The following is a 22,804-nucleotide window of genomic DNA, read 5'->3' as shown; positions in this document are numbered from 1 at the left end:
ACCCATTCCAGTTTTCTCGCCTGGAGAACCCCAAGGACAGAGAAAGTCTGGTGGCTACAGTCCATGGACTCACAAGAGTTGGACTATAGTCCATGGGGTAACAAAGAGTCAGACATGAAGTGACTAAGCATGCATGCATATTTTAACACTGGACATTATAATCTGAAAATGTCCTGGAGCTAATGTTGGTTTTGTAGTATTACTTGCCCATAACTATTAGCTTATTTTCTTTAAGCAAAACTAGTCCTTAGTTTTTCAGAGTAAATGTTTGGAGATGTGACATGAAAATAAAGAAGAAACATAAAGTCATAAATTTTGTAAATTCTCAGTGACAATGTCTTTGCTCTTCACTGAGTCTCTAGACAAAGGATATGGTTTGGTCATGAGGACAATAAGGATTACTGTCCTTAAGACACAAAGAGATAAGGAACTTTAAAAAAGTTAACTTTTCTAATTTGAATTACCATATACACAATGAAGGTTATTAGGAAAATTAGCATTTAGAAGGACAAAATTTAAATCCATCCCTCAGAACTCCTGTTAACAAGGAACAATGTACTTTGATTTTTTTAATAAATAATTTTGAAAATGTTCTATACACAATTAATTTTCTTTTTATTTCTTTCTGATCTTGGTTTAATGGATAAGTAACATCCAGTACACATACTTTACAATGGTGTTTTGCTGTCAGTACTAGTGAATCATGAAATAAATTCAGGTTTTGCTTTTTGTTGGTAAAAGGAAGAGAAAATGTGTATCCCATATATTAAGGCTAAGTTCTGCTCTAATAAGATGTAGTTTCATTTCTAGAAGCACCCTAAAGGCTGAAGGCTATAATCAGTTTGCCAGCCACTGCATTAATTAACTCTTCTTTTGTTCAACACACACTCTGTTTTCAGTTTTTGAGTAGGACAAGCCTACAGTGGACATTCATGTATGTAAATAACTGTCTACAACCCTGTGTACTGTCACCGTAGATTTCTAGAAGTTAAATCAGTTGGCCAAAGGATATAGACTTTTTTGAGCCTCTGAATACATTTTGCCAAACTGCTGGAAAGGTTCTTAAGCAGGATAGAATCTCAGCCAATTCTTTTTCCATGGATTTTCCCATTTCTTACTTTTTATAATCACTTAAGGCTAATACACATCTGACAGATTTTTTTAATTGTACAAAAAATATACACTGAAAGGTAAGTCTCCCTATCATCTTTGACTCCCAAATTTCACTCCCCCAAGGCAGCTATTCATATCATGTGTATCCTTCCAGGGATAACTATCTGCATTTACAAGATTGAGTGTATGGCTGTATACACTTAGTTGGACAGAAAGCTTCTCTCCCTTTTATTTCTTACACAAATGGCTGCATATCATAGACAGTGATCTGGCTTTGAGTCATTTCACCTCCCAAGCGGCACTGATGAAACTTGAAGGCATATAGAATAGAGTATTATGTGAGAAAAAGACCTATTTCATGAATATTGCCTAGAGAAAAACCCTCCTGGCTTCTCTGATGGCATGTTTATGAACTGTAGATCCCTAACTGTCTTATGGGCTTCTCAGGTGGTGCTAAAGAACCCACTTGCCAATGTAGGAGACGGAAGGGAAGCGGGTTCGATCCTTGGGTCAGGAAGATTCCCTGGAGGAGGGTACAGCAACCCACTCCAATATTCTTGCCTGGAGAATCCCATGGACAGAGGAGTCTGGTGGGTCATAGTCCATGGGGTCATAAAGAGTTGCACAGGACTGAAGCGTCTTAGCACACCTATCTTATATGAAGTTTGCTTCAAATTGCAGATAATAATTTGGCTAAATTAAAAGAATCTATCAACATCCTCTTTGAACAGATTAAGAATCTTTATAAAATGATCTCCAAAGGAAATCTGATTATAACCAGGGAATTACCTCAAGAGAGAGAAGTCACAGCCTGTGTATTATCACTACTTTGCTGTGAAATCAAGTATATAAAGATTAATGCCCAAGGCTGTACTTGGGTTTTACTATAGAATTCTTTTCCCTTTTTTTTTTTTTTTTTGGTGACATTTAAGCATTACTTTTATAAAATATATGTGATAAAAGTATAACATGAAATCTTAGTAACTCTTTTTCTTTTCTACAGAACTGGCAAGGGAACTGAATTTTTCAGTGGATGAAATCAATCAAATACGTGTGGAAAATCCAAATTCTTTAATTTCTCAAAGCTTCATGTTATTAAAAAAATGGGTAACCAGAGACGGAAAAAATGCTACAAGTATGCTGAAACTATATTGCTTTAACTTTCAAAACTGCATATGTCTAATATTTCAGATAACCCTATTGTTAAGAAAACCACAGTGATCGTAAAATAATCACAAGTCTTTTGAAGTTATACTTGTTTACTTTCATGCTAACCTTCTAAACTTCTGTCTTTAGGGAGCTTTTTATGAAGCAAGCAGTAGGGGATTTTTACATTTTGTCTGTAGTTCTGTGACCATCAAAAATGAAAATATAATTCTAGCTGTTCAGTTATGAGGTGGTGGTGGGAAAGACTGACGTTACTGCTATGGCCAGAAATGGATGTGCAGGAAAATAGAAGGATAGGACCAAATAATTTCATCCAGCCTGCTCTGTGATGGCAGAGAACTCTCCAGTGTTCTGGGGTTTGGGGTGGTTTAGTTTTGCTGAGGTGAGGGAAAGAGAGTGGTGTATATTGTGACAAATACCAACCCACAACAATGTGCAGTTACTGTGAGCTTGCCTGAGTCAGCCTGACCTTAGTAAGGCATTAAAATGGTAAGCATCAAGTACAGAGGTGACCAATTCTGACAGTCTAATGGGAGGAAAGTGTTTAAAGTTTTATAAGTTCCCCTTATAACTAAAAGAATCTAGCTCTCTTGAGGCCCATTTGCTCTGCACCTTACCAAGATGGAATGAATGTTGTTGCCATCACACACAGCTTCATAAAATGCTTCTTAAAACCCTAACATCTTTCCCTAGAACTACGAGCTTTCTGAGTCCTCTGAATAGTGAATATTGCATAGCTGGAGTAAGGAGGATCTAAAATGTCAGGAGGGTCAAGAAAGCCATGCCTTCATATGAATATTGTGAGGATGTAAAAGAAAATAATGTAATCGGGTTTTCAACCTTTTTTTTTTTTCATCCTTTTTCAGCTGATGCCTTAACTTCGGTCTTGACAAAAATTAATCGAATAGATATAGTGACTCTGCTAGAAGGACCAATATTTGATTATGGAAATATTTCAGGCACCAGAAGTTTTGCAGATGAGAACAATGTTTTCCATGACCCCGTGGATGGTAATTGAATTTAGTGTTCATATTTACTTAATCATTTGGTAAAATTTGAAAGTGCAGTAGGACAAAGTAGTCATGTAAAACCAACTAAATTGTGATTTGCTTGACTTAATTTCTCATTTTCACAGCTTATTCTCTGCCACAGTCTGCAAACAAACACTCTGTTAGAACAAACTTGATAAATGTCTGTTATATAAAATACAAATAATGAGGTATAAAGGCCTAAGTTAACTGAAAGAGTTGGTATCTCAAGTATATGACCAAATGGAAGAGAATTTAATATCTAGAGAACATGCTGATTTGTCACTTTTTACATTAACCTAAAACACAAGAAGACTCTTCTATTCCTATATGGGTAAAATCAAATTGTGGGTTATTATACAAATTGTTAAGTAAAATGCTTAATTACTGTTTCGAGAACCAATTATTTAAGCATGTGCTTAAAGAGGCTAATATATCACTCAAAAAGCTGTTTTAGTTATTTAGCATTATTTTAACTTCATAGGATGCCATTTTTTGTTTGGCAAAACCTTATCTGTTGTGTATAATAAGGTAGCATAATTCCTAATTCAATGAGCATAGATGTCGCCAATAACATAATAATTCCTCTTTTACATTAGCTTAATTTATATAATAATATTGTCATTTCCTTCACTTTGTAAGTTGAGGCTTTTTTTTCATCAAAGTATTAAGAAAAGTATTATAAATATGTTTTTCAAAATGCTCATCTACCTTCATAAATGGAAATTTATTCCTATAATGAATTTTGAGTAAAAAATGATTATGTGGAGGCAAGAAGAGGAGCTAGAGATATTTTTCTATTATTTCAATTTTTGAAAAATATGGTGATTATTTTCCCATTTTTAAACAGAAAAGTTAGCCAATAATCAGTAACTTACAAATCTGCACATATGACAAAAGATCTCAAAATTCTTAGAAAGTTTCTGCTTACTAAAGTCAGTAAAAAAATTTAAAGTGTACCTTGTTATCCCCGTAACATAAACATGAGGGTAATAATGTCAAAAGTGGTTTAAGTTTATAAATACTACAGAACCTGGAGAAAAGCTCTCTTCAAGGCTTTGTCTTATAGATGAGACCATGTATTGGTGCCCAGACTCCCTGCACACAAGATAAAGATAGACCAGTGTTATATCAAAGGTTGAATTATTGCCAAACCACAATTTATAGAAGATTTTAATATCCTTTATTGGGAAATTTAAGAAAAGTATTTCTAATAAACAATATCATCAGAAAACAATGAAAGTATTCAATGGAACTGAAAGTCTCATTTAATTTTAACATTTTAGAATCAGAATATTATTAAATTTATAAGGACTTTCTGTTCCTACATCTTAGTATTTTACATTCCCTATTTTTAAAATTCTTAGGGAAATTTAGGAATGTTTATGAAGTCAACTTTATTTGTGCAGACTATAAACCTCATGTAATCTTAGACAAATTTTCAACAACATTTTGGTTTATGGGTGACCATAACATAAAAAATGTTCAAAACCTATAGCAAGTTGAATTTACAGCCAAAGCTAAATTGATATTTACCTTGGACTAATGGAAAAATTATACTTCAGTTTTGCAGACCAATAAGTCAGAAAATGTGCCTGGTTGCCTTTTTTTCCTGTCTCTCCTCTTTGCTGAACTTTTGTGAAACTTCCTTTCCTCACCATGACCAGACCATTGTTGACTTCTCTCTCTGCTGAAGGAGAAAAATAACTGCCTTAGTACACACAGCAAGGTTTAAAACATGGGAATTGCTCCCTCCTTCCCCTTTGCGTAGGCTGGTTAGTAAACCTCTGTGTTTCACAGGATTGTCATGAACATTCAAAGGCTCTCTGCAAGTGGTTCTCCTCCTGTCTGTTGTGTATCATTTCTTTTCTCTCTTTATTTGATTCGTGGTTCTGAGTGGGTCCCTGCCACCAAGTTCACCAAGACTTCCATACATACACAACCTTTTCATCTCTGTCACATTATGATACCTGAAAAGTTTACATGGAGTCTTTTCTACTTTATCTGCCTTTGAAATCCTTTTCCTAACATCTTTCTAGATTTTTTTTCCACAGTGCTACTGCTCTAAAATCTAGTAGTCATTTCTTTCCAAAGATTAAATTCATTTTTCTTTATTGTAAATTTTATATGAAATAAGTAAGAGTTAAGAATTCAGTAGCATTGCTCTTATGTACAGTTCTTAAGTTATACGTAATTATAAAAATTGGTTTCTTATGGTTTGTTGTATTCAGTCCACCACAATGTGGATTTTGCATGCAAAGAGTATTGATAGAAAGGTATTAATTTGGCCATGGAATAAATGTATCTTACATAATGACAGCTGACTTTATACTGGATTAAATTTGTGAATGTAAGTTACTATATTAAAATGACCAAAATCAATGGAAACAATTTATATCTTAATTAACTAGTATTCTATTTTATTATAGTTTGCCACTAGTCTTTTATTTCATTATATTACAAGTATTTGAACTAAACCAATAAATTTGTCAACATTGTTCTGTAATTCATCATACATTTTCATAACTAATTTAAGTCATTCCATGTGTTTCTGTTTGATGTGCTCTAATTCATTTCAGTCAGTCCAAATGTACTGTCTTCCATAGGTTATCCTTCCCTTCAAGTGGAACTGGAAACTCCCACAGGGTTGCACTACACACCTCCCACCCCTTTCCAGCAAGATGATTATTTTAGTGATCTCTCTAGCATAGAATCTCCCCTTAGAACCCCCAGTAGACTGAGTGATGGGGTAGTGCCTTCCCAGGGAAACATAGAGCATTCAGCAGATGGACCTCCAGTTGTAACTGCAGAAGACACGTCCTTAGAAGACAGCAAACTTGAAGACTCAATGCCTTTAACAGAAATACCTGAAGCAGTGGATGTAGATGAGAGCCAGTTGGAGAATATATGTCTGAGTGAGTATCCTCAATACCTCGGAAGGATGGCTGGGGCCCCAAAAGATGTTAAACCAGCAGAGCCATTGAAGCAGACTAGAAAAGTAGGAGTAAGCTCTGAACAGCAAGAGAAAGGAAAATCTGGTCCTGATGAGGAGATAACGGAAGAAAGACTCAAATCTCTATTTGAGGACATCCAACTTAAAGAAGGAGTCGAGTCTGAGGAGATGACAGAAGAAAAAGTACAGGCTATTCTTAAACGTGTTCAGCAAGAAGAACTGGAAATGTCTTCAATTACAGGTTGGCAGAACGAGACATCAAGTGGAAACCTAGAGTCCCCTGCTCAAGCTCGAAGAATAACCGGTGGGTTACTAGATCGACTGGATGACAGGTATGGCTCTGGGTCAGAAAAAGGAAAGTGAAATGAAGGTTACGTGTTAGTTTATCTATTTATCTATCTATCCATCCATCCATCATCCATCCACGCCAAACAGCTTGTAGGATACTCTGACCAGGGATCAATCCCGGGCCCTTGGCAGGGAAAGCGCACAGTCCTAACCACTGCACTGCCAAGAAATTCCAATAGTCTGTTTTAAATATATGCTTTTTAGCAGTTACTCTTTTTCTAAAATTACCATTTCAATTTTGGGATAATACATGCCTTGAAAGGTTGGTTCATTTGGCTAATCTAGAGAGGGCAAGTTACATTGAACTCAAGTATAATTTTTAAAGCTACTGATAATTAGCTGAAGTAAAATATAAAAAGTTTTATACATGCTAAAGATGGATGCACTTTCTTTACTTTAGAAGCCTACTGTTTTCTATTTTATTACCTGTTCTATTATTCTTTTCACATAGCCAGTAATTAATGCTCACTTTTAAAATGTAATAAACAGAATTCTAAGTCTTATAGAAAAATAAGCATTTTTATTATTTCTTTCCTTCAAACATACATATGCTTATTAAACAAAATTTTAAAATATAGATTTTAAAAATCAATACAATGTCATTTGCAATAACCATCACTGAAATTTTTGTGAATTTCTTTTACATATTGTTTTTAAATGTCTTGTCATAGAAAATGCAGAGAAGCAAAAAAAAATCATCTGTCCTTATCATACTAAGAAAAACAACATTTTATATATCCTTTCTTTTTCTACATGAATATTTTAGATAATTTGCAACATAGCATATGCTTCCCTGGTGACTCAGCTGATAAATAATCTGCCTGCAATGCAGGAGACCTGGGTTGGGAAGACCCCCTGGAGAAGGGAAAGGCTACCCACTCTAGTATTCTGGCCTGGAGAATTCCATGGGCTGTATAGACCCTGGGGTCGCAAAGAGTAGGACACAACTAAGCAACATTTACTTAATATGTAATTCTTTACCCCCAATAATACTGCGATGATACAAATTTGTTTATAACTAAAGTAATTCCCTAATCATGAAGCCGTCTTTTTTTATAGTGGCCTTCCTGTAGAAAGGTAAGAGCTAGTGTCCTTCAAACACTGGTTCAGACCCCACCATCATTAGGTTCTGCACTTTACGATTTTAATTTCTAAGCTCTAAGAACATCACTGTAATTGGCTTCAAAGATAAGAATACTACTTTCCTCAAACAGGTTTATAGATTGAAAAAGAAAGCCTGTAGCATACCTACCCAGTGACCGATGCAAATAGACTCTCAGTAATAGTTAGCATTATTTTTCTTTCTACACACATCAGATTAAACTATATTTTACTTCAGTGGCAACTAGTGATAAGCCGGGTAAAAAGAACTGATGTTAAGTTTATCTTATAATCATATTTAATATTTTCATATTGCTTGCTCAATAAAAATTCCCAAAGAGGGTATAGACATTTGCAAAGAAGATTTCACAAAACTCCTTTTGAAAAATTGTAACATCAATGAATTCTATGTTCAGCCTACAAAAAAGAGACGATGGAGACAAGATATAGTACTAATTTTGATGTCTGAGTTCAGATATAGTCACATAATTTATAGTTGCATAAGAGGAAATTAGATATAGTTAGGAGTTAGATATAGAGTTATCATATAGAGTTACTTATCATATAGAGTCTTTACAGTATGCTGGGAGTGTCTGTCCTTAAACATATGGAATAGGATTGCTATTAATATTTTTGAGAAAGGTGCTTATTCAGAATCTGATTTATAAGAAATACACATACACATGCATAATATACATATTACACAGAAAACACTGCTCCGCTTTTACTGTCTTCAGAATTCTACAGGTAATAATCGAAGAGGCTGAAAACAATATACAAACTAGAAGATAGAAAGTCTATATTGAAACTAGTAAAACTTAGAAACCCAATTTAAAAGAAAGTAATGGAAGAGAAAGATTTTCAAGAATCTAAAGGGAAACAGTTCTCACAGGCAGTAGAAGCACCAGGTGAGCACCCACACCCTGATCACCAAGGAGAGTCAGCAGAGGTCAGGAGTGGACAAAAATGAGAATCCAAGTCAGGTTCTCAGGAGCATTCCATGTCTGGAAAAGCATGACGGTAAAATTCACAATTGGAAACATACACGGAGACTGGAACATAGGGTTCTTGGGGATACCAGAACTCTTATCACGGGAATTCACTTTGTCCTTTGTCATCAGATTTTTCATTGGCGATAATAGAAAAGCATTTTGAGATCCCCAGCTCTTTTAGGTTGGTGGGTCTGGGACTCCGGGTATGTCCATGAACCCAAGGGGCTGTAGAAGTTCAATTAAAACAAAAACAGTGGCAGCACAGCCAGCCAGGTTGCGGATCGGAGTGCAGAGGAAGCCCGGAGCCTGTGTATCATCTCCTCACCCCATACCACGATGCACCCCCGCAGTTTGAAATCCAATAACCGGATTTTTTATACTTTTCTATTATATGTCTTCAAAAATAGTTAAAAACATGGTTGTTGACAATTCAGAGCCTCAGAAGCCCATTTGCAGTCATATGTTACCATTGTAAATTTCCACCTTTTCTCTGTTGCAGCCCTGACCAGTGTAGAGATTCCATTACCTCCTATCTCAAAGGGGAGCCTGGAAAATTTGAAGCCAATGGAAGCCATGCAGAAGTCACTCCAGAAGCAAAGACAAAATCTTACTTTCCAGAATCCCAAAATGATGTAGGGAAACAGAGTGCAAAGGAAACCCTGAAACCAAAAATACAAGGATCTGGTCGTGTTGATGAACCAGCATCATCACTAGCAGCGTATCAGAAGGCTCTAGAAGAAACCAGCAAGTTTGTAATAGAAGAACCTAAACCCTGTGTGCCTGTCAGTATGAAAAAGATGAGTAGGACTTCTCCTGCAGATGGCAAGCCACGGCTTAACCTCCATGAAGAAGAGGGGTCCAATGGGTCTGAGCAGAAGGTACGTCATCTCGTCTTCGACTGTGCTCTCATTTAATCTCAGAGTCCTGACTCTTCAATTTTTTTGATAATCTTGTAGCACTGGGCCCGATATTCTTTACTATTTCCAAATTATAAATATGTGATCAAAAATGGTAACACTAATGATGGGAGTAAAGAAAGTACTGAGTAAAATGTGTGCTGCCATATCTTCGTTCATTAGGAATAAACATCTTTTTAGCCATTTTTCAGAAGGGAAATTACAGGGATGTTAAGTAGTAAGTATCTTAAGATCCAATATTAATTCTGTCTGGGATTTAGATTTCCTGACTTGTCTTCATTCTTGAGGATGGAGGATAATTATCCTCTCCCTCACTGGTTCTTTTACACAATTTAAAGAGTTGCTAGCCTGTGACCCAACTACGAGCTCTGTAAGTTCTGTTGCCTGAAAGGGTTTTTTAAAAATTGAAGGAACACAGTTCTCAAGAATAAACGAGGTGGGTATACTACTGTTGATTGATGACATTTAGAAATGTAGCATTAAAAGTATCATTTTAATAACTTTTATATCTAAGTTGATAATTCTCTTAATATTTGTTTTTAATCATTTAAAAACCTTACCGTCACATAATTATTTGCTTGCTTTTAGTATTTATATGATTTCTTTATATTATTTATTTCTTTATTCTTTGAGGGTAAGCGTTTTTAGACATTAAAAACTTTTAATTGAAATTATGATTCATAGATGGATATAAGAAAATTAATATCAGTTCTGTTTCCTACATTTTTGACCGCTTTTTGCTGTCTCAATTTTTGTGTCTTTTCATGAACTACGCAGTAGACATAGATTGAGAGTTATATGTCTTTGGAATAGTAGTATTTGAAGTTTTCCATAAAACATCAAGTTTACTTAAGATCTTCTACAGTGTTTTGGGTAGAAAAAAAATCTTCTGTAAAATAATGAATCCATAATTAATTTTAAGTTTAGAAAAATTTAGTAAACTCCTAACCACTTAAAAGCTAATTATCAGCTTATTAACTAATCATATCCTTTCCTTTTCCCTTCTGCAGGCTATTTTTTTTTATTACTTTCCTGCTTGTTAGGAAGGAAAGTGAAAGGAAGTAAAATTCTCGGGCTTTTCTTTCATTTCCTTCCTGACAAGTGTTGTTTTCAGTATTGATTTCTGCCTTTTTGTTAACTCTCAGTATATTTAAGCAGTATGACTTTGGATAGAATGTTCCCTTTTAAAATGAGCCCACAAACTATAGTGAGGAGCTATAGATGGGAGGGGCTACATAGTGATGTTTTAATGATGAAAATGTATTCTGCACAAGCCCATTAGAAATTGATAGGAAAGTTCTGAAATCAAATGACAATATAAATGTTAAGTATTTCTATGTATGTACATGTGCCTACATATTGCCCACTGGGGAACCATTTTCATTTGAAAATGAAAGGCTTAACCCTGGATGGAAATGCAGCTGAATTCATCAGTACTGGAAAATAATCACTGTTAAAAAATGTTTTTGCGATTTCTTATAAGTGAGTTTGTGCCTTTAGTGTTGGTCACTGGTCCTACCCCAGTGCAAAATGTCTTCAGAAGTATAGCAATTCATAATGAAGTTAAAGCTTCCAGAAGATAAGAGTCTGACCTCTCAAGAAATCCGAAGATGTTCAGGATGTCTCTTCTGCGATTAGACCATAGTACAATAGCAACCAACTAGGTCATCGGATGTATGATCTCAGAAAACAGCCCCCTTTTTGTCCCCTGAAAAATCAGGTCAAAAGACCGGGTGCAGCTCTTACACGGATGACTGCCTGCTGTTACAAGGTAAAATTCTGCTACTTTCCACCACTTTCCATGCAGCAACCCATAGCAAGGAGCACTCAGAAAAATTCCGTTTGGTCTCCGAGTTACCCTCTGTGCCACTGCCCAAGAGAATTCTCTAAAAGGAATCCTGATCAAGATTCTACTACCATCTCCTCTCTACCCTTCACCTTAATATTGGCAGAGATTGCCCAGAGAAAAATGGAACAAACATTAGCCAAATGGCCACTTATTCTTTATGTGAGGGGCTGGTCTCAGATGATTCTTGATAGGATTATGATATAATTGACATCTAGCTTTATCGTTACTGTTTACATTAACATATGTTCTTCTGCTTTTAAATATCTCAGTGAAAATCCTTCCCCAGTCTAAGATTCTGCGTATGGATAATTCAGGTTTAACTTTCTCTTCTGCCTCATCTAATCTATTAATCGCTGAATGCTCAGTAATGCTTTTGCAAGATGAATCTGTCTTACCTTTTTCTGCAATTTTTAGCCATTGTAAGCCCCCCCCCCCCCACCCTTCACAATATTTAGATCATTCTAAGTGTCCAGAATGCATGGTCCTTTTCTTAAAAATTTTTAAAGTAATAGGCAATGTATCAGTCAGTATCTTTGCAAGGACTAAGTAACTTAAAAACTATTTCCTTTTGACACCATATTATTCAATAGGGTATTTTGTTCAGATGAAATTTCCTACAAAGGTAAGATTGATATTACTGTAACATTTTAGAATATTTGGTAAGTTTACCTTTGGTAAAAATGGCCTACTTTATTATCTATTGTATTTGAATAATATTTCATTAATTTTTGCTAACACTTATGCCTCCTTTAACAGTTTTACATATTTTCCCCTATTTTTACCAATATTAGCTACAATTTCTATCTCTGAGACTATCAGATTTGGCATAACTAGTACACTTAGAAAACAAAATACTAAAATCATTTCCATTAACATTTAGAAAAAAAATTATTCAGTATGTACTCCTGGACCATGACATTTAAGTAAAAACTGAAGATAATTTTCCCTTTGACTTATGACTCTATCACTTAGTAGTTTTTCCTTATTCCTAGTCTCATCACCTAAAAATTAATATTGTGTATAATTACCATATTCTTATCTGTAGTTATCTGTGAAATGTTTCTGTTTTAATTTCATATAATTTCTTTAAAATAACACCTCAGGCTTTCACCTATTTTACATTCTTTCATTTGAATACAGGAATAAACATCTACTGAGTTCCAGTTATGTATTAGGTGCAAATTATGCTGATATATTTGTATACCTTTTGCAATGTTCAAAATAACATATCATAAAAATCAGAAATACTATGCCTTTTTCTGTAGATCAAGTCAAAGATGGCCTTAATTGTAAGGTTATACATTCATGTCAAATGTATAATATTTATTTTTAAACTAGTTTTAAATCTATACTGTTTCCCCAAACTAATAATTAGTAGTATGTATGTAGTTTCTGATGCCAAAGTCTCCATAATTGTTATTTTTAAGAACTCACAATTTTACTATCTTGATCTTTACCTGCATATGTATATTTATGCATTTATATATGCATTGCATTTATATATACACATAAGTATATATATGCAGGTAAAGGTCAAAGTAATATATATATTTTATATATACTTTATACTAATATTTATACACATATATACATACATATCGGAGAAGGCAACGGCACCCCACTCGAGTACTCTTGCCTGGAAAATCCCATGGACGGAGGAGCCTGGTGGGCTGCAGTCCATGGGGTCGCTAAGAGTCAGACACAACTGAGCGACTTCCCTTTCACTTTCACGCACTGGAGAAGGAAATGGCAACCCACTCCAGTGTTCTTGCCTGGAGAATCCCAGGGGCAGCGGAGCCTGGTGGGCTGCCGTCTAAGGGGTCCCACAGAGTCGGACACGACTGTAGCGACTTAGCAGCAGCAGCCATACATATACAGAGTAATTTCATTTAGAATCCTACTCAAAATTTCCTTCCACTTAAATTTTTTTAAGATTTCCACAAATATACATCATGATTTTCCTTAGAGGGAGATCTAGCAAGTAAAAAAGTAATTCTTTCTTGATTTCCTTTCTCAGAATGTCTTTTATTTTTAAATGTGATGGTAAAAATTATACTAAAAATGCATTTATCAGGACTTGAAAGGCAGTGAGAGTGATTCAAGCTCGGAGGAGGAACGGAGAGTCACTACCCGAGTTATTCGCCGACGTTTGATTATAAAGGTATCCCAAAGCTAGATCAGTGTGGGGCAATGCTGTATTACTAGAACCTTCCTTGTGGTTTGGAAAATTCAGCATGCTTGGTAACTAAACAGTGCTGTGTGTGTTGGCATATTTGAAAACTGATAAAAACAACCACTGAAAGGACAAACTCACGTCGCATGGTAGTGAGTATTCTGTCTAGGCCTGTGTTTGACATGTGGCAGTTGTCATTTTATCTGAGAGTTCTTGGCATTTGTATCCTGCTTTCCTTGGAGAAGTGTTCTGTGTGTGAACAAAGATTCTATCTTGGTGAGAGAATAGTTCATACCAAATGCAATGTTCAACTGAAATCCCAGAGGCTGTTATGAAGTATGAGGTAAGATAAAGAAGAAAGAGAAGAACGAAAAGGCTCCCTTCTCAGTCTTCCCAGTTTTTAAGTTAAAATCAGTTCTTCTCAATCAATCAGTGACTAAGAATTCAGTGTTATAGCCTGGCATAGATGTATGTGAGACGATGTAAACCAAGCAAAACTTCCTGAAATAAGGTTTTTAACTTGACTGACATACAAAAAAATCAGGCTGTATTTTTTTAAGTAGGGGAAGCAAGTCTTACTGCAAGTGAAAAATGTAATTCCACCCTGTTCGAGTACAACTGAACACTATGAATAAATCTTGATTTCCCCCACAAAGGCCTTCTGAAGTACTGACCTTGTTCATGGGCGATCCCGCAGACTCCTTCTTGCAGTAAGCTGTTTATCTTCATTACTATGTCTTTAGAGAGATCTTTCTTGATGTTAGAATAATTTGAGTGCAGAGAACTAGGAAGCCATTTTCAATACACGCCTTTGAATATGGTCCAAATAACCTGAGGCTCCTTGGTTGGCAGCTCTGAAGAGAAAGAAAGGAAAGGAAGTATCTATTGAAAACCACTTATCAAACTTATCACCCATTTCCAAAGTGTCTGGAGACCCAAAAGAGAGGCAGGGAAGTCGGCTTACGTATCCCAAACTTCTCAATCCTGCTGCTTATAAATACTTTTCAGGTAGATGAGATGAAAGAAGAGGAGCAAATATGCGAAATCTGATCTAGTCTAATTTTTCTAATACTCTGGAAACATCGGAGAAGAAAATAAGTCCTTGTCTAAATCCTAAATTATCCACAAATCAACCTCGAGCTCAATAGGTGCCATCACGTCTTTGAAAATTCCACGTAGGCAAGCCAAATTACTTATTGATAGCAGGTCATATGCTTGCAAATATACTAGATATCTATAAAGTCCTCATAATCTCATAAAGATACTTCATAAAGATACCTTCCACACATTTTCTGGGATTAAAGGGAAGAAATATTTAATTTGTTTTTTCAGAACATATTCTGAATATTCTGCCATTATTCTGCTCAGGCTTTGCTAGTCCCATGATTACTGTCTTTAAGAAGTACTATTTTAAAGTAAAACATCTAGACAAAGCAAACTAGACATAATGGCTTTATGCTTAACATACGACATACTCATGTTGCATCAAATTCACCTCATTCATTTATAACAGCTGCCCAGTAGAGAATTTGACTCCTGTACATATGACAGAAGGAAATAGGCATAATCCTGCATAAAAAGTGGGAGAGAATGTAGAGAAGTTTTACTCTGGAGAATACTAAAAACAATAGGAACATCAACCCCCTCCGTAAGTCAATGAGGGTTATTTTGGTCTCCTAAAATTCTAGACATGCACTAGCAAGTCAGCTTTTAAGTAATTTTGTTAGCATGAATTATTTATATATTTAAGTGTAACATATAATTATATATATATATAAACATTTTTATTAAGAGCTTAAGTTTAAAAGACTGAAATACACTATGATGTTATAGGCTTCATAAAACACAGGAGACTGTGTGCTCTCCAAATCTTCACTCCTTGAAGTCAGTGTAATTTTAGGGAGGTTGAGTGGAATCATCAGAAGATGGATTTTATAAATGGGGAGGTCATTGTATAAATAATGGAATCATTTAAACAAGCTTTGAGAAATGTCTTTTATATTTGTCAGAAAACCCAAAAGCTAAAGAATAACTATAATTATAATTGGAAGGTATAATAGGTATAACAAAAAATCTTTGTAAACTATATATATAGAAATCTTTCTGGTTACTTTTTTTCTGATCAGATTTTGGGGACCCTTGAAAAAGAACACATTTCTTTTGCTTTTTCTCTTTATTCCATACACTCGTACCTTCATAATGTAAAGGAGCTTGAGACTGCAAGTACGACACGGTAAATGTCACATGGGCTCCATCTCTGTTTAAAAAAAAAAAAAAACATAAAATGAGAATGTTAGGACCTAAAGGAGTCATTGAGACTAAAATTATTTCTTCTCCTAGATGATAAAACCAAGCATTAGAGATGAATTGATTTACCCAAAATCACTCAGCTGGATGTTAAAAATTCTGGAACCAGAACCCAACCTCTGGCCCTCTAGTGACGCACCTTCTACCTGCCTTTTCCACAATACTGTATTCTCTTCCAGGACAAAATGAAAGGGAGTAACTTTTCCTAGATTCAATTAGGCACTTGGTCACTTAGACTTTTCCAGTAGTACAGAAGGAGACAGCATTAGGCTATCTTTCTTGGAAACCGTTTGATGGGGCTGGAATGCCAGGAATTTGACCTACTTATGGAGGCTGTCCAACTTGGACTGAACCAATATATTTACACTGTTTGCTATAGTAATCCCCTCGGCACTTAGAATCTAGAGCTGATAACAGAGTTGCTCCCCCCTTCCAGAGCTAGCTTTCGCCAGGAAGTACCAATGGAAACAGTAGATTCCGTTACCTCAGGTCTAGGCAAATCTGTCTTTATAGCCATTCAAGTTGTATAATAAAGAGGATGAAAGCATAATTTTATGATTTTTCTATTTCATATGTGAATTCATTTTCTAATTTTTAAATATTTTTTGTTTAATATTCTCAAGTCCCTAAGAAATGAATGAACTTAAACTCTCCCATTTGTTTAGGGATTTTTAAATTTTATAAGTATATTCATTTATTCATATATAATATCACGGTGGTTTCAAATTTGGAAGTAGTTTAAGTAAACTGACCAGTCTCTATGAGCTTGTTTATATTATTTGCTCAGCAAATTCTATGATTACATAGGTAAAAACTTTAATTCAAACCATTGTGAACTTTGATAAAATTCAAACAACTGAATTTTTACTATGTAGTTCAACTATATTTTTATTTCTACCTTTGAGCAATTTTACTGATTTTCAAAACAAGTGTTTAAATGTATGTTTTTCCCCACCAAACAATTCAAAAGTACAAAAAAGCTCAACCTATCCATTCTACTTACCAGAGGTAACTGTTGTTCACAAGCTTCAGATTATTTTATATACCTATAACAGTATGTATGTGTACACAGAATATACATGTACATAGATCCCCAGAATGTGGGTTTCTAGGAATATGAAAATGGGTTATACTATACATATTGCTTAGCAGTTTGCTAAGTTTATATATATATCTTTCTCATCCCGTCTTTTGAAAGTTCAAGTTTTAATGTTCTATACATTAAAGCAAATTCATACATTTCATGTTGTTATTCATTTTATTCAAGAAGAGAAAAATAGAAATCCTAAAATGCAGTACTTCCAAAGGGAAGTACAGCTAGTCTTCATAAAGGTGGCTACCAGGAATGATACTGTGACACTATATGTGCTCTAATTTTCCTTTGAAATAGGCAAGGAAAAAGTAGGTGGAGATATTGCCAAAAATAATGCCATTACCAAAAGTAGCATGGAAATTTTATTTACTTAAAAGTACAAATATTTTCAAGAACTTCAGAGAGCCTCTGATGTACCTGACAAATGAAAGATGAAAAAAAATTTTACATGTATTTTGTGACACTTTACTAACTTTCCAGTCTATCTAATTAACTACTATCTAATCCATTCCCCAAATTTAGTGAGTTTTTACGTAATCATGTAACTCGTTTTGACCTTACTAAGGCACTAGTTGACCATATTTAGTGCCCATTTAAGATAAGTATCTTTACCTTTAGTTATACATGAATAGTATGAATTTTCAGTAGGAAACAATGCCTGCATACCACAGCAGATCTCATCAACCTATATTGCTTGTTATTTATAAACAAGACTTTGCTTTTTTCTAAGGCTATTAATATAAATCAATATACTTACATGTATTTTCTGTGCTTATAAATATACCTACTAGAAATGTCTTTCAGAGAGTGTCTGAAAATTGGCATCTTTCCCCACTGAAGAGTCAATTTATAACCATCTCTAATAGGTGGCAATTTTAATGGATTTTCCTAGGATCCTGGAATTGTCTTAACACTCAAGGACCTGGACATGTCCAATAGTTACCTCAAACATATCTCACTTACTCATGTTTAAACTATAGTGAAATCTTTCATGACCTTTTTTGAGTTTTCTGGTTCCTCTAAGCCTTTACTTGTAAAATAATGTTTTTTCCTAAATGTGTAAAACCAACCATTGTTGTTGTTCAGGTGCTAAGTTGTGCCTGACTCTTTGCAACCCATGGACTCCATGACTCCTCTGTTAACTCCTGTCCCAGAGTTAGCTCAAATTCATGTCCATTGAGTCAATGATGCTATCTAACCATCTCTGCCGCTCCCTTCTTTTGCCTTCAGTCTTTCCCAGCATCAGTCTTTGCCAGGGAGTCGGCTCTTCACATCAGCTGGCCAAAGTATTGAAGCTTCAGCTTCAGCATCAGTCCTTCCAGTGAATATTCAGGTCTGATTTCCTTTAGGATTGACTGGTTTGATCTCCTTGCAGTCCAAGGGACTCTCAAGAGTCTTTCTCGCAATCACATCCCTACATGACTACTGGAAAAATATAGCTTTGACCTCTGTCAGCAAAGTGATTGTCTCTGCTTTTTAATATGCAGTGTAGTTTGATGGGTTTGATCTCTGGGTTGGGAAGATACCCTAGAAAAGGGAATACCTAACCATTCCAGTTTTCTTGCCTGGAGAATTTCATGGACAGAAGAGCCTGGCAGGCTACAGTCCATGGGGTCACAAAAGTCAGACACAACTGAGCAGCTAACACTAGATTTGTCATAGATTTCCTTGCGAGGAGCAAGTGTCTTTTAATCTCATGACCGAAGTCACCATCTGCAGTGATTTGGGAGCCCAAGAAAGTAAAATCTGTCACTGCTTCCACTTTTCCCCCTTATATTTGACATGAAGTAATGGTATGATCAGATGCCATGATCTTAGTTTTTTCAATATTGAGTTTAAAGCCAGCTTTTTCACTCTCCTCTTTCACCCTCATCAAGGGTCTCTTTAGTTTCTCTTCATTTTCTGCCATTAGAGTGGTATCATCTACATACCTGAGGTTGATATTTCTCCCGGCAATGTTGATTCCAGGAGAAAACAGCCAGCCTGTGCTTCATTCAGCCCAGCATTTCACATGATGTACTTTGCATAAAAGTTTAATAAGCAGGGTGACAGTATGCGGCCTTGTCATGCTTTGCTAAGTCACTTCAGTAGTGTCCGACTCTGTGCGACCCCATAGACGGCAGCCCACCAGGCTCCCCCGTCCCTGGGATTCTCCAGGCGAGAACACTGGAGTGGGTTGCCATTTCCTTCTCCAATGCATGAAAGTGAAAAGTGAAAGTGAAGTCGCTCAGTCGTGTCCGACTCTTAGGGACCCCATGGACTGCAGCCTACCAGGCTCCTCTGTCCATGGGATTTTCCAGGCAAGAGTACTGGAGTGGGGTGCCATTGCCTTCTCCGCAGCCTTGTCATATTCCTTTCCAAATTTTGAACCAGTCTGTTGTTCCATGTCTGGTTCTAACTGTTGCTTCTTGACCTGCATACAAGTTTCTCAGGAGACAGGTAAGGTGGTGTGGTATTCCCATCTCTTAAGAATTTTCCACAGTTTGTTGTGATCCACACAGTCAAAGGCTGTTGTGTAGCCAGTGAAGCAGAAGTTGATGTTTTTCTGGAACTCCCTTGCTTTCTCCATGATCCAATGAATGTTGACAATTTGATCTCTGGTTTCCCTGCCTCTTTGAAACCCAGCTTGGACAGCTGGAAGTTCTCAGTTCATATACCACTGAAGGATTTTGAGCATAACCTCACTAGCATGTGAAATGAGCTCAATTGTACAGTCATTTGAACATGCTTTGGCATTACCCTTCTTTGGAATTGGAATGAAAACTGACCTTTTCCAGTCCTGTGGCCACTGCTGAGGTTTCAAATTTGTGATATATTGAGTGCAGCATTTTAATAGCATCATCTTTTAGGATTTGAAATAGCTCAGTTGGAATTCCATCACCTCCACTAGCTTTGTTCGTAGTAATGCTTCCTAAGGCCCACTTGACTTCACACTCCAGGATGTCTGGCTCTAGGTGAGTGACCACAGCATCATGGTTATCCAGGTCTTTTTTATGTACAGTTCTTCTGTGTATTCTTGCCACCTCTTAATCTCTTCTGCTCCTGTTAGGTCCTTGCCATTTCTGTCCTTTATCATGCCCATCTTTGCATAAAATGTCCCCTTGATCTCTCCAATTTTCTGTAAGAGATTTCTAGTCTTTCTTATTGTTTGTCTCTATTTTTTGCATTGTTTATTTAAGAACTCTTTCTTATCTCTCCTTCCTATTCTCAGGAACTCTGCATTCAGTTGTGTATATCTTTCCTTTTCTCCCTTGCCTTTTGCTTTTCTTCTTTCCTCAACTATTTGTAAAGTTTCCTCAGACAACCACTTTGCTTTCTTGCATTTCTTTTTCTTTGGGATGGTTTTGGTCACTGCCTCCTATATAACATTATGAACCTCTGTCCATAGTTCTTCAGACACTCTACCAGATCTAATCTCTTGAATCTACTTGTCACCGCTACTGTATAATCATAAGGGATTAGATTTAGGTCTTACCTGAATGGCCTAGTGGTTTCCCTACTTTCTTCAAATTAAGCCTGAGTTTTGCAATAAGCAGCTCATGATCTGAGCCACAGTCAGCTCCAGGTCTTGTTTTTACTGACTGTATAGTGAGTGCTTTTCTGTCTTTGGCTACGAAGAATATAATTAATCTGATTTTGGTGTTGATAATATTCTGGTAATATTCATAGGCAGACTCATCTCTTGGGTCACTGGAAAAGGATATTTGCTTTGACCAATGTGTTCTGGCCTTTGCCCTGCTTCATTTTGTACCCCAAGGCCAGACATGCCTGTTATTCCAAGTATCTCTTGACCAATGGTGCAAAACATAAATAATACTCCTTAAGAACTTGTTACAGATTTTAGTGCATTCAGGCAGGACACCTCTACACATTTTTCTATTTCCTTCCCTCTCTTAACTGTGCTAAATGAAATTAGTCATAAACAAGGTTCAAGATGAACTAAACAAGCATGAACAACAAGAAACATCTTGTTTTATTTTCATCCCATCTCTGTACTCCAGTGAGGTAAAATGAGTCAAATATCCCATGCATGACCTATGAGCCCACAATCTATAAGAAAACAAAGTCACTTCATAAAAAAAAAAGAAAACAGTTTTGTTAGCAAAATAAGGTACATTTCAGTTAGTCTTTGTTATTTTAAACCAGAACTTCCTTTCTACGGGCTGCAATAAAAACAATCATAGAATTTCTTACCATCGGCAGACACTGGCAAAATTCTCAGAACTACCACCTTTCCCATGACCGTAACATTAAAAGAGTTAGAATCCTGACTCTCCCAGAAACTCAGCTGTCTTCATCAAGATTTGCCATTTTTCCTTTTAAAAAAAAAAGAAAAAAGTACAGGGTACAGTAACTATAGTACATAGTACTATTGCATTGTCCAGGTCACCTCTTCAACAAGAAGTTTTACTACAGGTCAGCAGGTCTCTAAAGTGGGTCTGCACTTAAGGTGTTTGTTCTTGTTCCCCAAAACTCTTAAGTGAGACTGACCTAATGTTGACACCAGTGAAGAAGGTAATGTGTTATAAATACAGTCCTATTTTTGCTCTCTGAGTGGTTTTTCTTATCATATAATCATAAAGCTAATAGGTATTAAGGAACCATCTAAATCTACTGAGCTATTAGCAGGAAAATATGAGGCCACCTTGGCAAGTTAAGAATTGATTCCCTTTTTTTAACTCACCAGAGGAAGAGCCTTGACAATTTCCTCTTCTAAATCAGATAGCAGTCACTACCTGAAAGATGCCATCATAACATTCCTTAAGTAATTAATCAGTCATCACAGAGGGTTCCTTCACTTAAAGATGATATTCTGAAACTATGTACTTCATCAGACATGGTTATTAGCATATACAACTTATGAAAGGCTAAGTGTAGAAAAAAATAAGGTTTTCTCTGTACTCTCAACTTTTCTCACAGTACTAGAAAAAAATGTACATATTACCCTCAGTAAAGGAATTTTTAAATTAAGCAAAGAGTGATTAATATAATACCCCAACTAAGATTCAAATTAGATACAAGGCAATCCACCAAAATGAGAGATTTGGTAGAACTAGTGAAGAAACATTTATTCAAAGTGAAATAATCTAATTAGAGCTCTAATCATTAGCTAAATCTTTTTTCAACAAATAAAACCTTTTTGTCTGTCTATCGATGTATAACTGCATTGTATGATTACATATTTTCAAATTCTTCCTTCTTGGAGTTTGTTGCTAACCATCATTCTTATATGTATTTGAAGTTTAATGCTTTGAATGTTGTTGACTGCTAAATAATTCCATGGAGTCAGTCTTCTCCCCTTGCCCTCGAATAGCAAGTAGAGTTTTATACCTTCTTTTTCTAAAATTCCACAGAGCATGTGTGTGGTGTATGGAGTGGTGTGGAGATCTATGCATCTAGTTTATTGCTAATCTTTATGCCACATCCTTTAGGGAGAGGAAGCAAAAACCATTCCTGGTGAATCTGTCACAGAAGAACAGTTTACTGATGAAGAAGGCAACCTCATCACCAGAAAAGTAATCACCAACGGGATTTCATGCTTCTCTTGGGTTTAGATTTTCTATTTGTTTGCTATAGTGTCAGCTCTTGAAACAGAAGAGAGAAAAAGCTCTCCTTTTCACTATTGCTTCCTATACAGATCACTCGGAAAGTACTAAGACGAATTGTTATCCCACAAGAGAGAAAACATGATGACGTGGTAATGGAGAGGAACTGTCAGAAAGAAAGCAGAGGATAAAGGCTTTGTGAACGCTTTAGAACATG

The 22,804-nt window shown here is 35.8% G+C and overlaps 1 protein-coding gene across 3 annotated transcripts in view; it reads left to right on the top strand.

The window, feature by feature from the left end:
• The window catches only part of ANK3 (ankyrin 3), a 382,561-nt gene that overhangs the window by 338,704 nt on the left and 21,053 nt on the right, over positions 1-22,804 (top strand). The window contains exons 15-23 of one of the 3 annotated variants that reach the window (XM_070781831.1): positions 2,117-2,248; positions 3,147-3,290; positions 5,915-6,223; positions 6,503-6,593; positions 9,202-9,580; positions 11,340-11,390; positions 13,543-13,629; positions 22,474-22,557; positions 22,680-22,739. In XM_070781831.1, the coding sequence (XP_070637932.1) occupies positions 2,117-2,248; positions 3,147-3,290; positions 5,915-6,223; positions 6,503-6,593; positions 9,202-9,580; positions 11,340-11,390; positions 13,543-13,629; positions 22,474-22,557; positions 22,680-22,739 (1,337 nt within the window). The remainder of the gene's footprint in view (positions 1-2,116; positions 2,249-3,146; positions 3,291-5,914; positions 6,224-6,502; positions 6,594-9,201; positions 9,581-11,339; positions 11,391-13,542; positions 13,630-22,473; positions 22,558-22,679; positions 22,740-22,804) is intronic. The other 2 variants (XM_070781829.1, XM_070781830.1) reach the window with 2 other exon arrangements.

The sequence above is a fragment of the Bos indicus genome, chromosome 28 (genome assembly GCF_029378745.1).
Source record: "Bos indicus isolate NIAB-ARS_2022 breed Sahiwal x Tharparkar chromosome 28, NIAB-ARS_B.indTharparkar_mat_pri_1.0, whole genome shotgun sequence".
NCBI classification, from domain to species: Eukaryota; Metazoa; Chordata; class Mammalia; order Artiodactyla; family Bovidae; genus Bos; species Bos indicus.
This window is presented reverse-complemented; position numbering and strand designations above follow the sequence as displayed.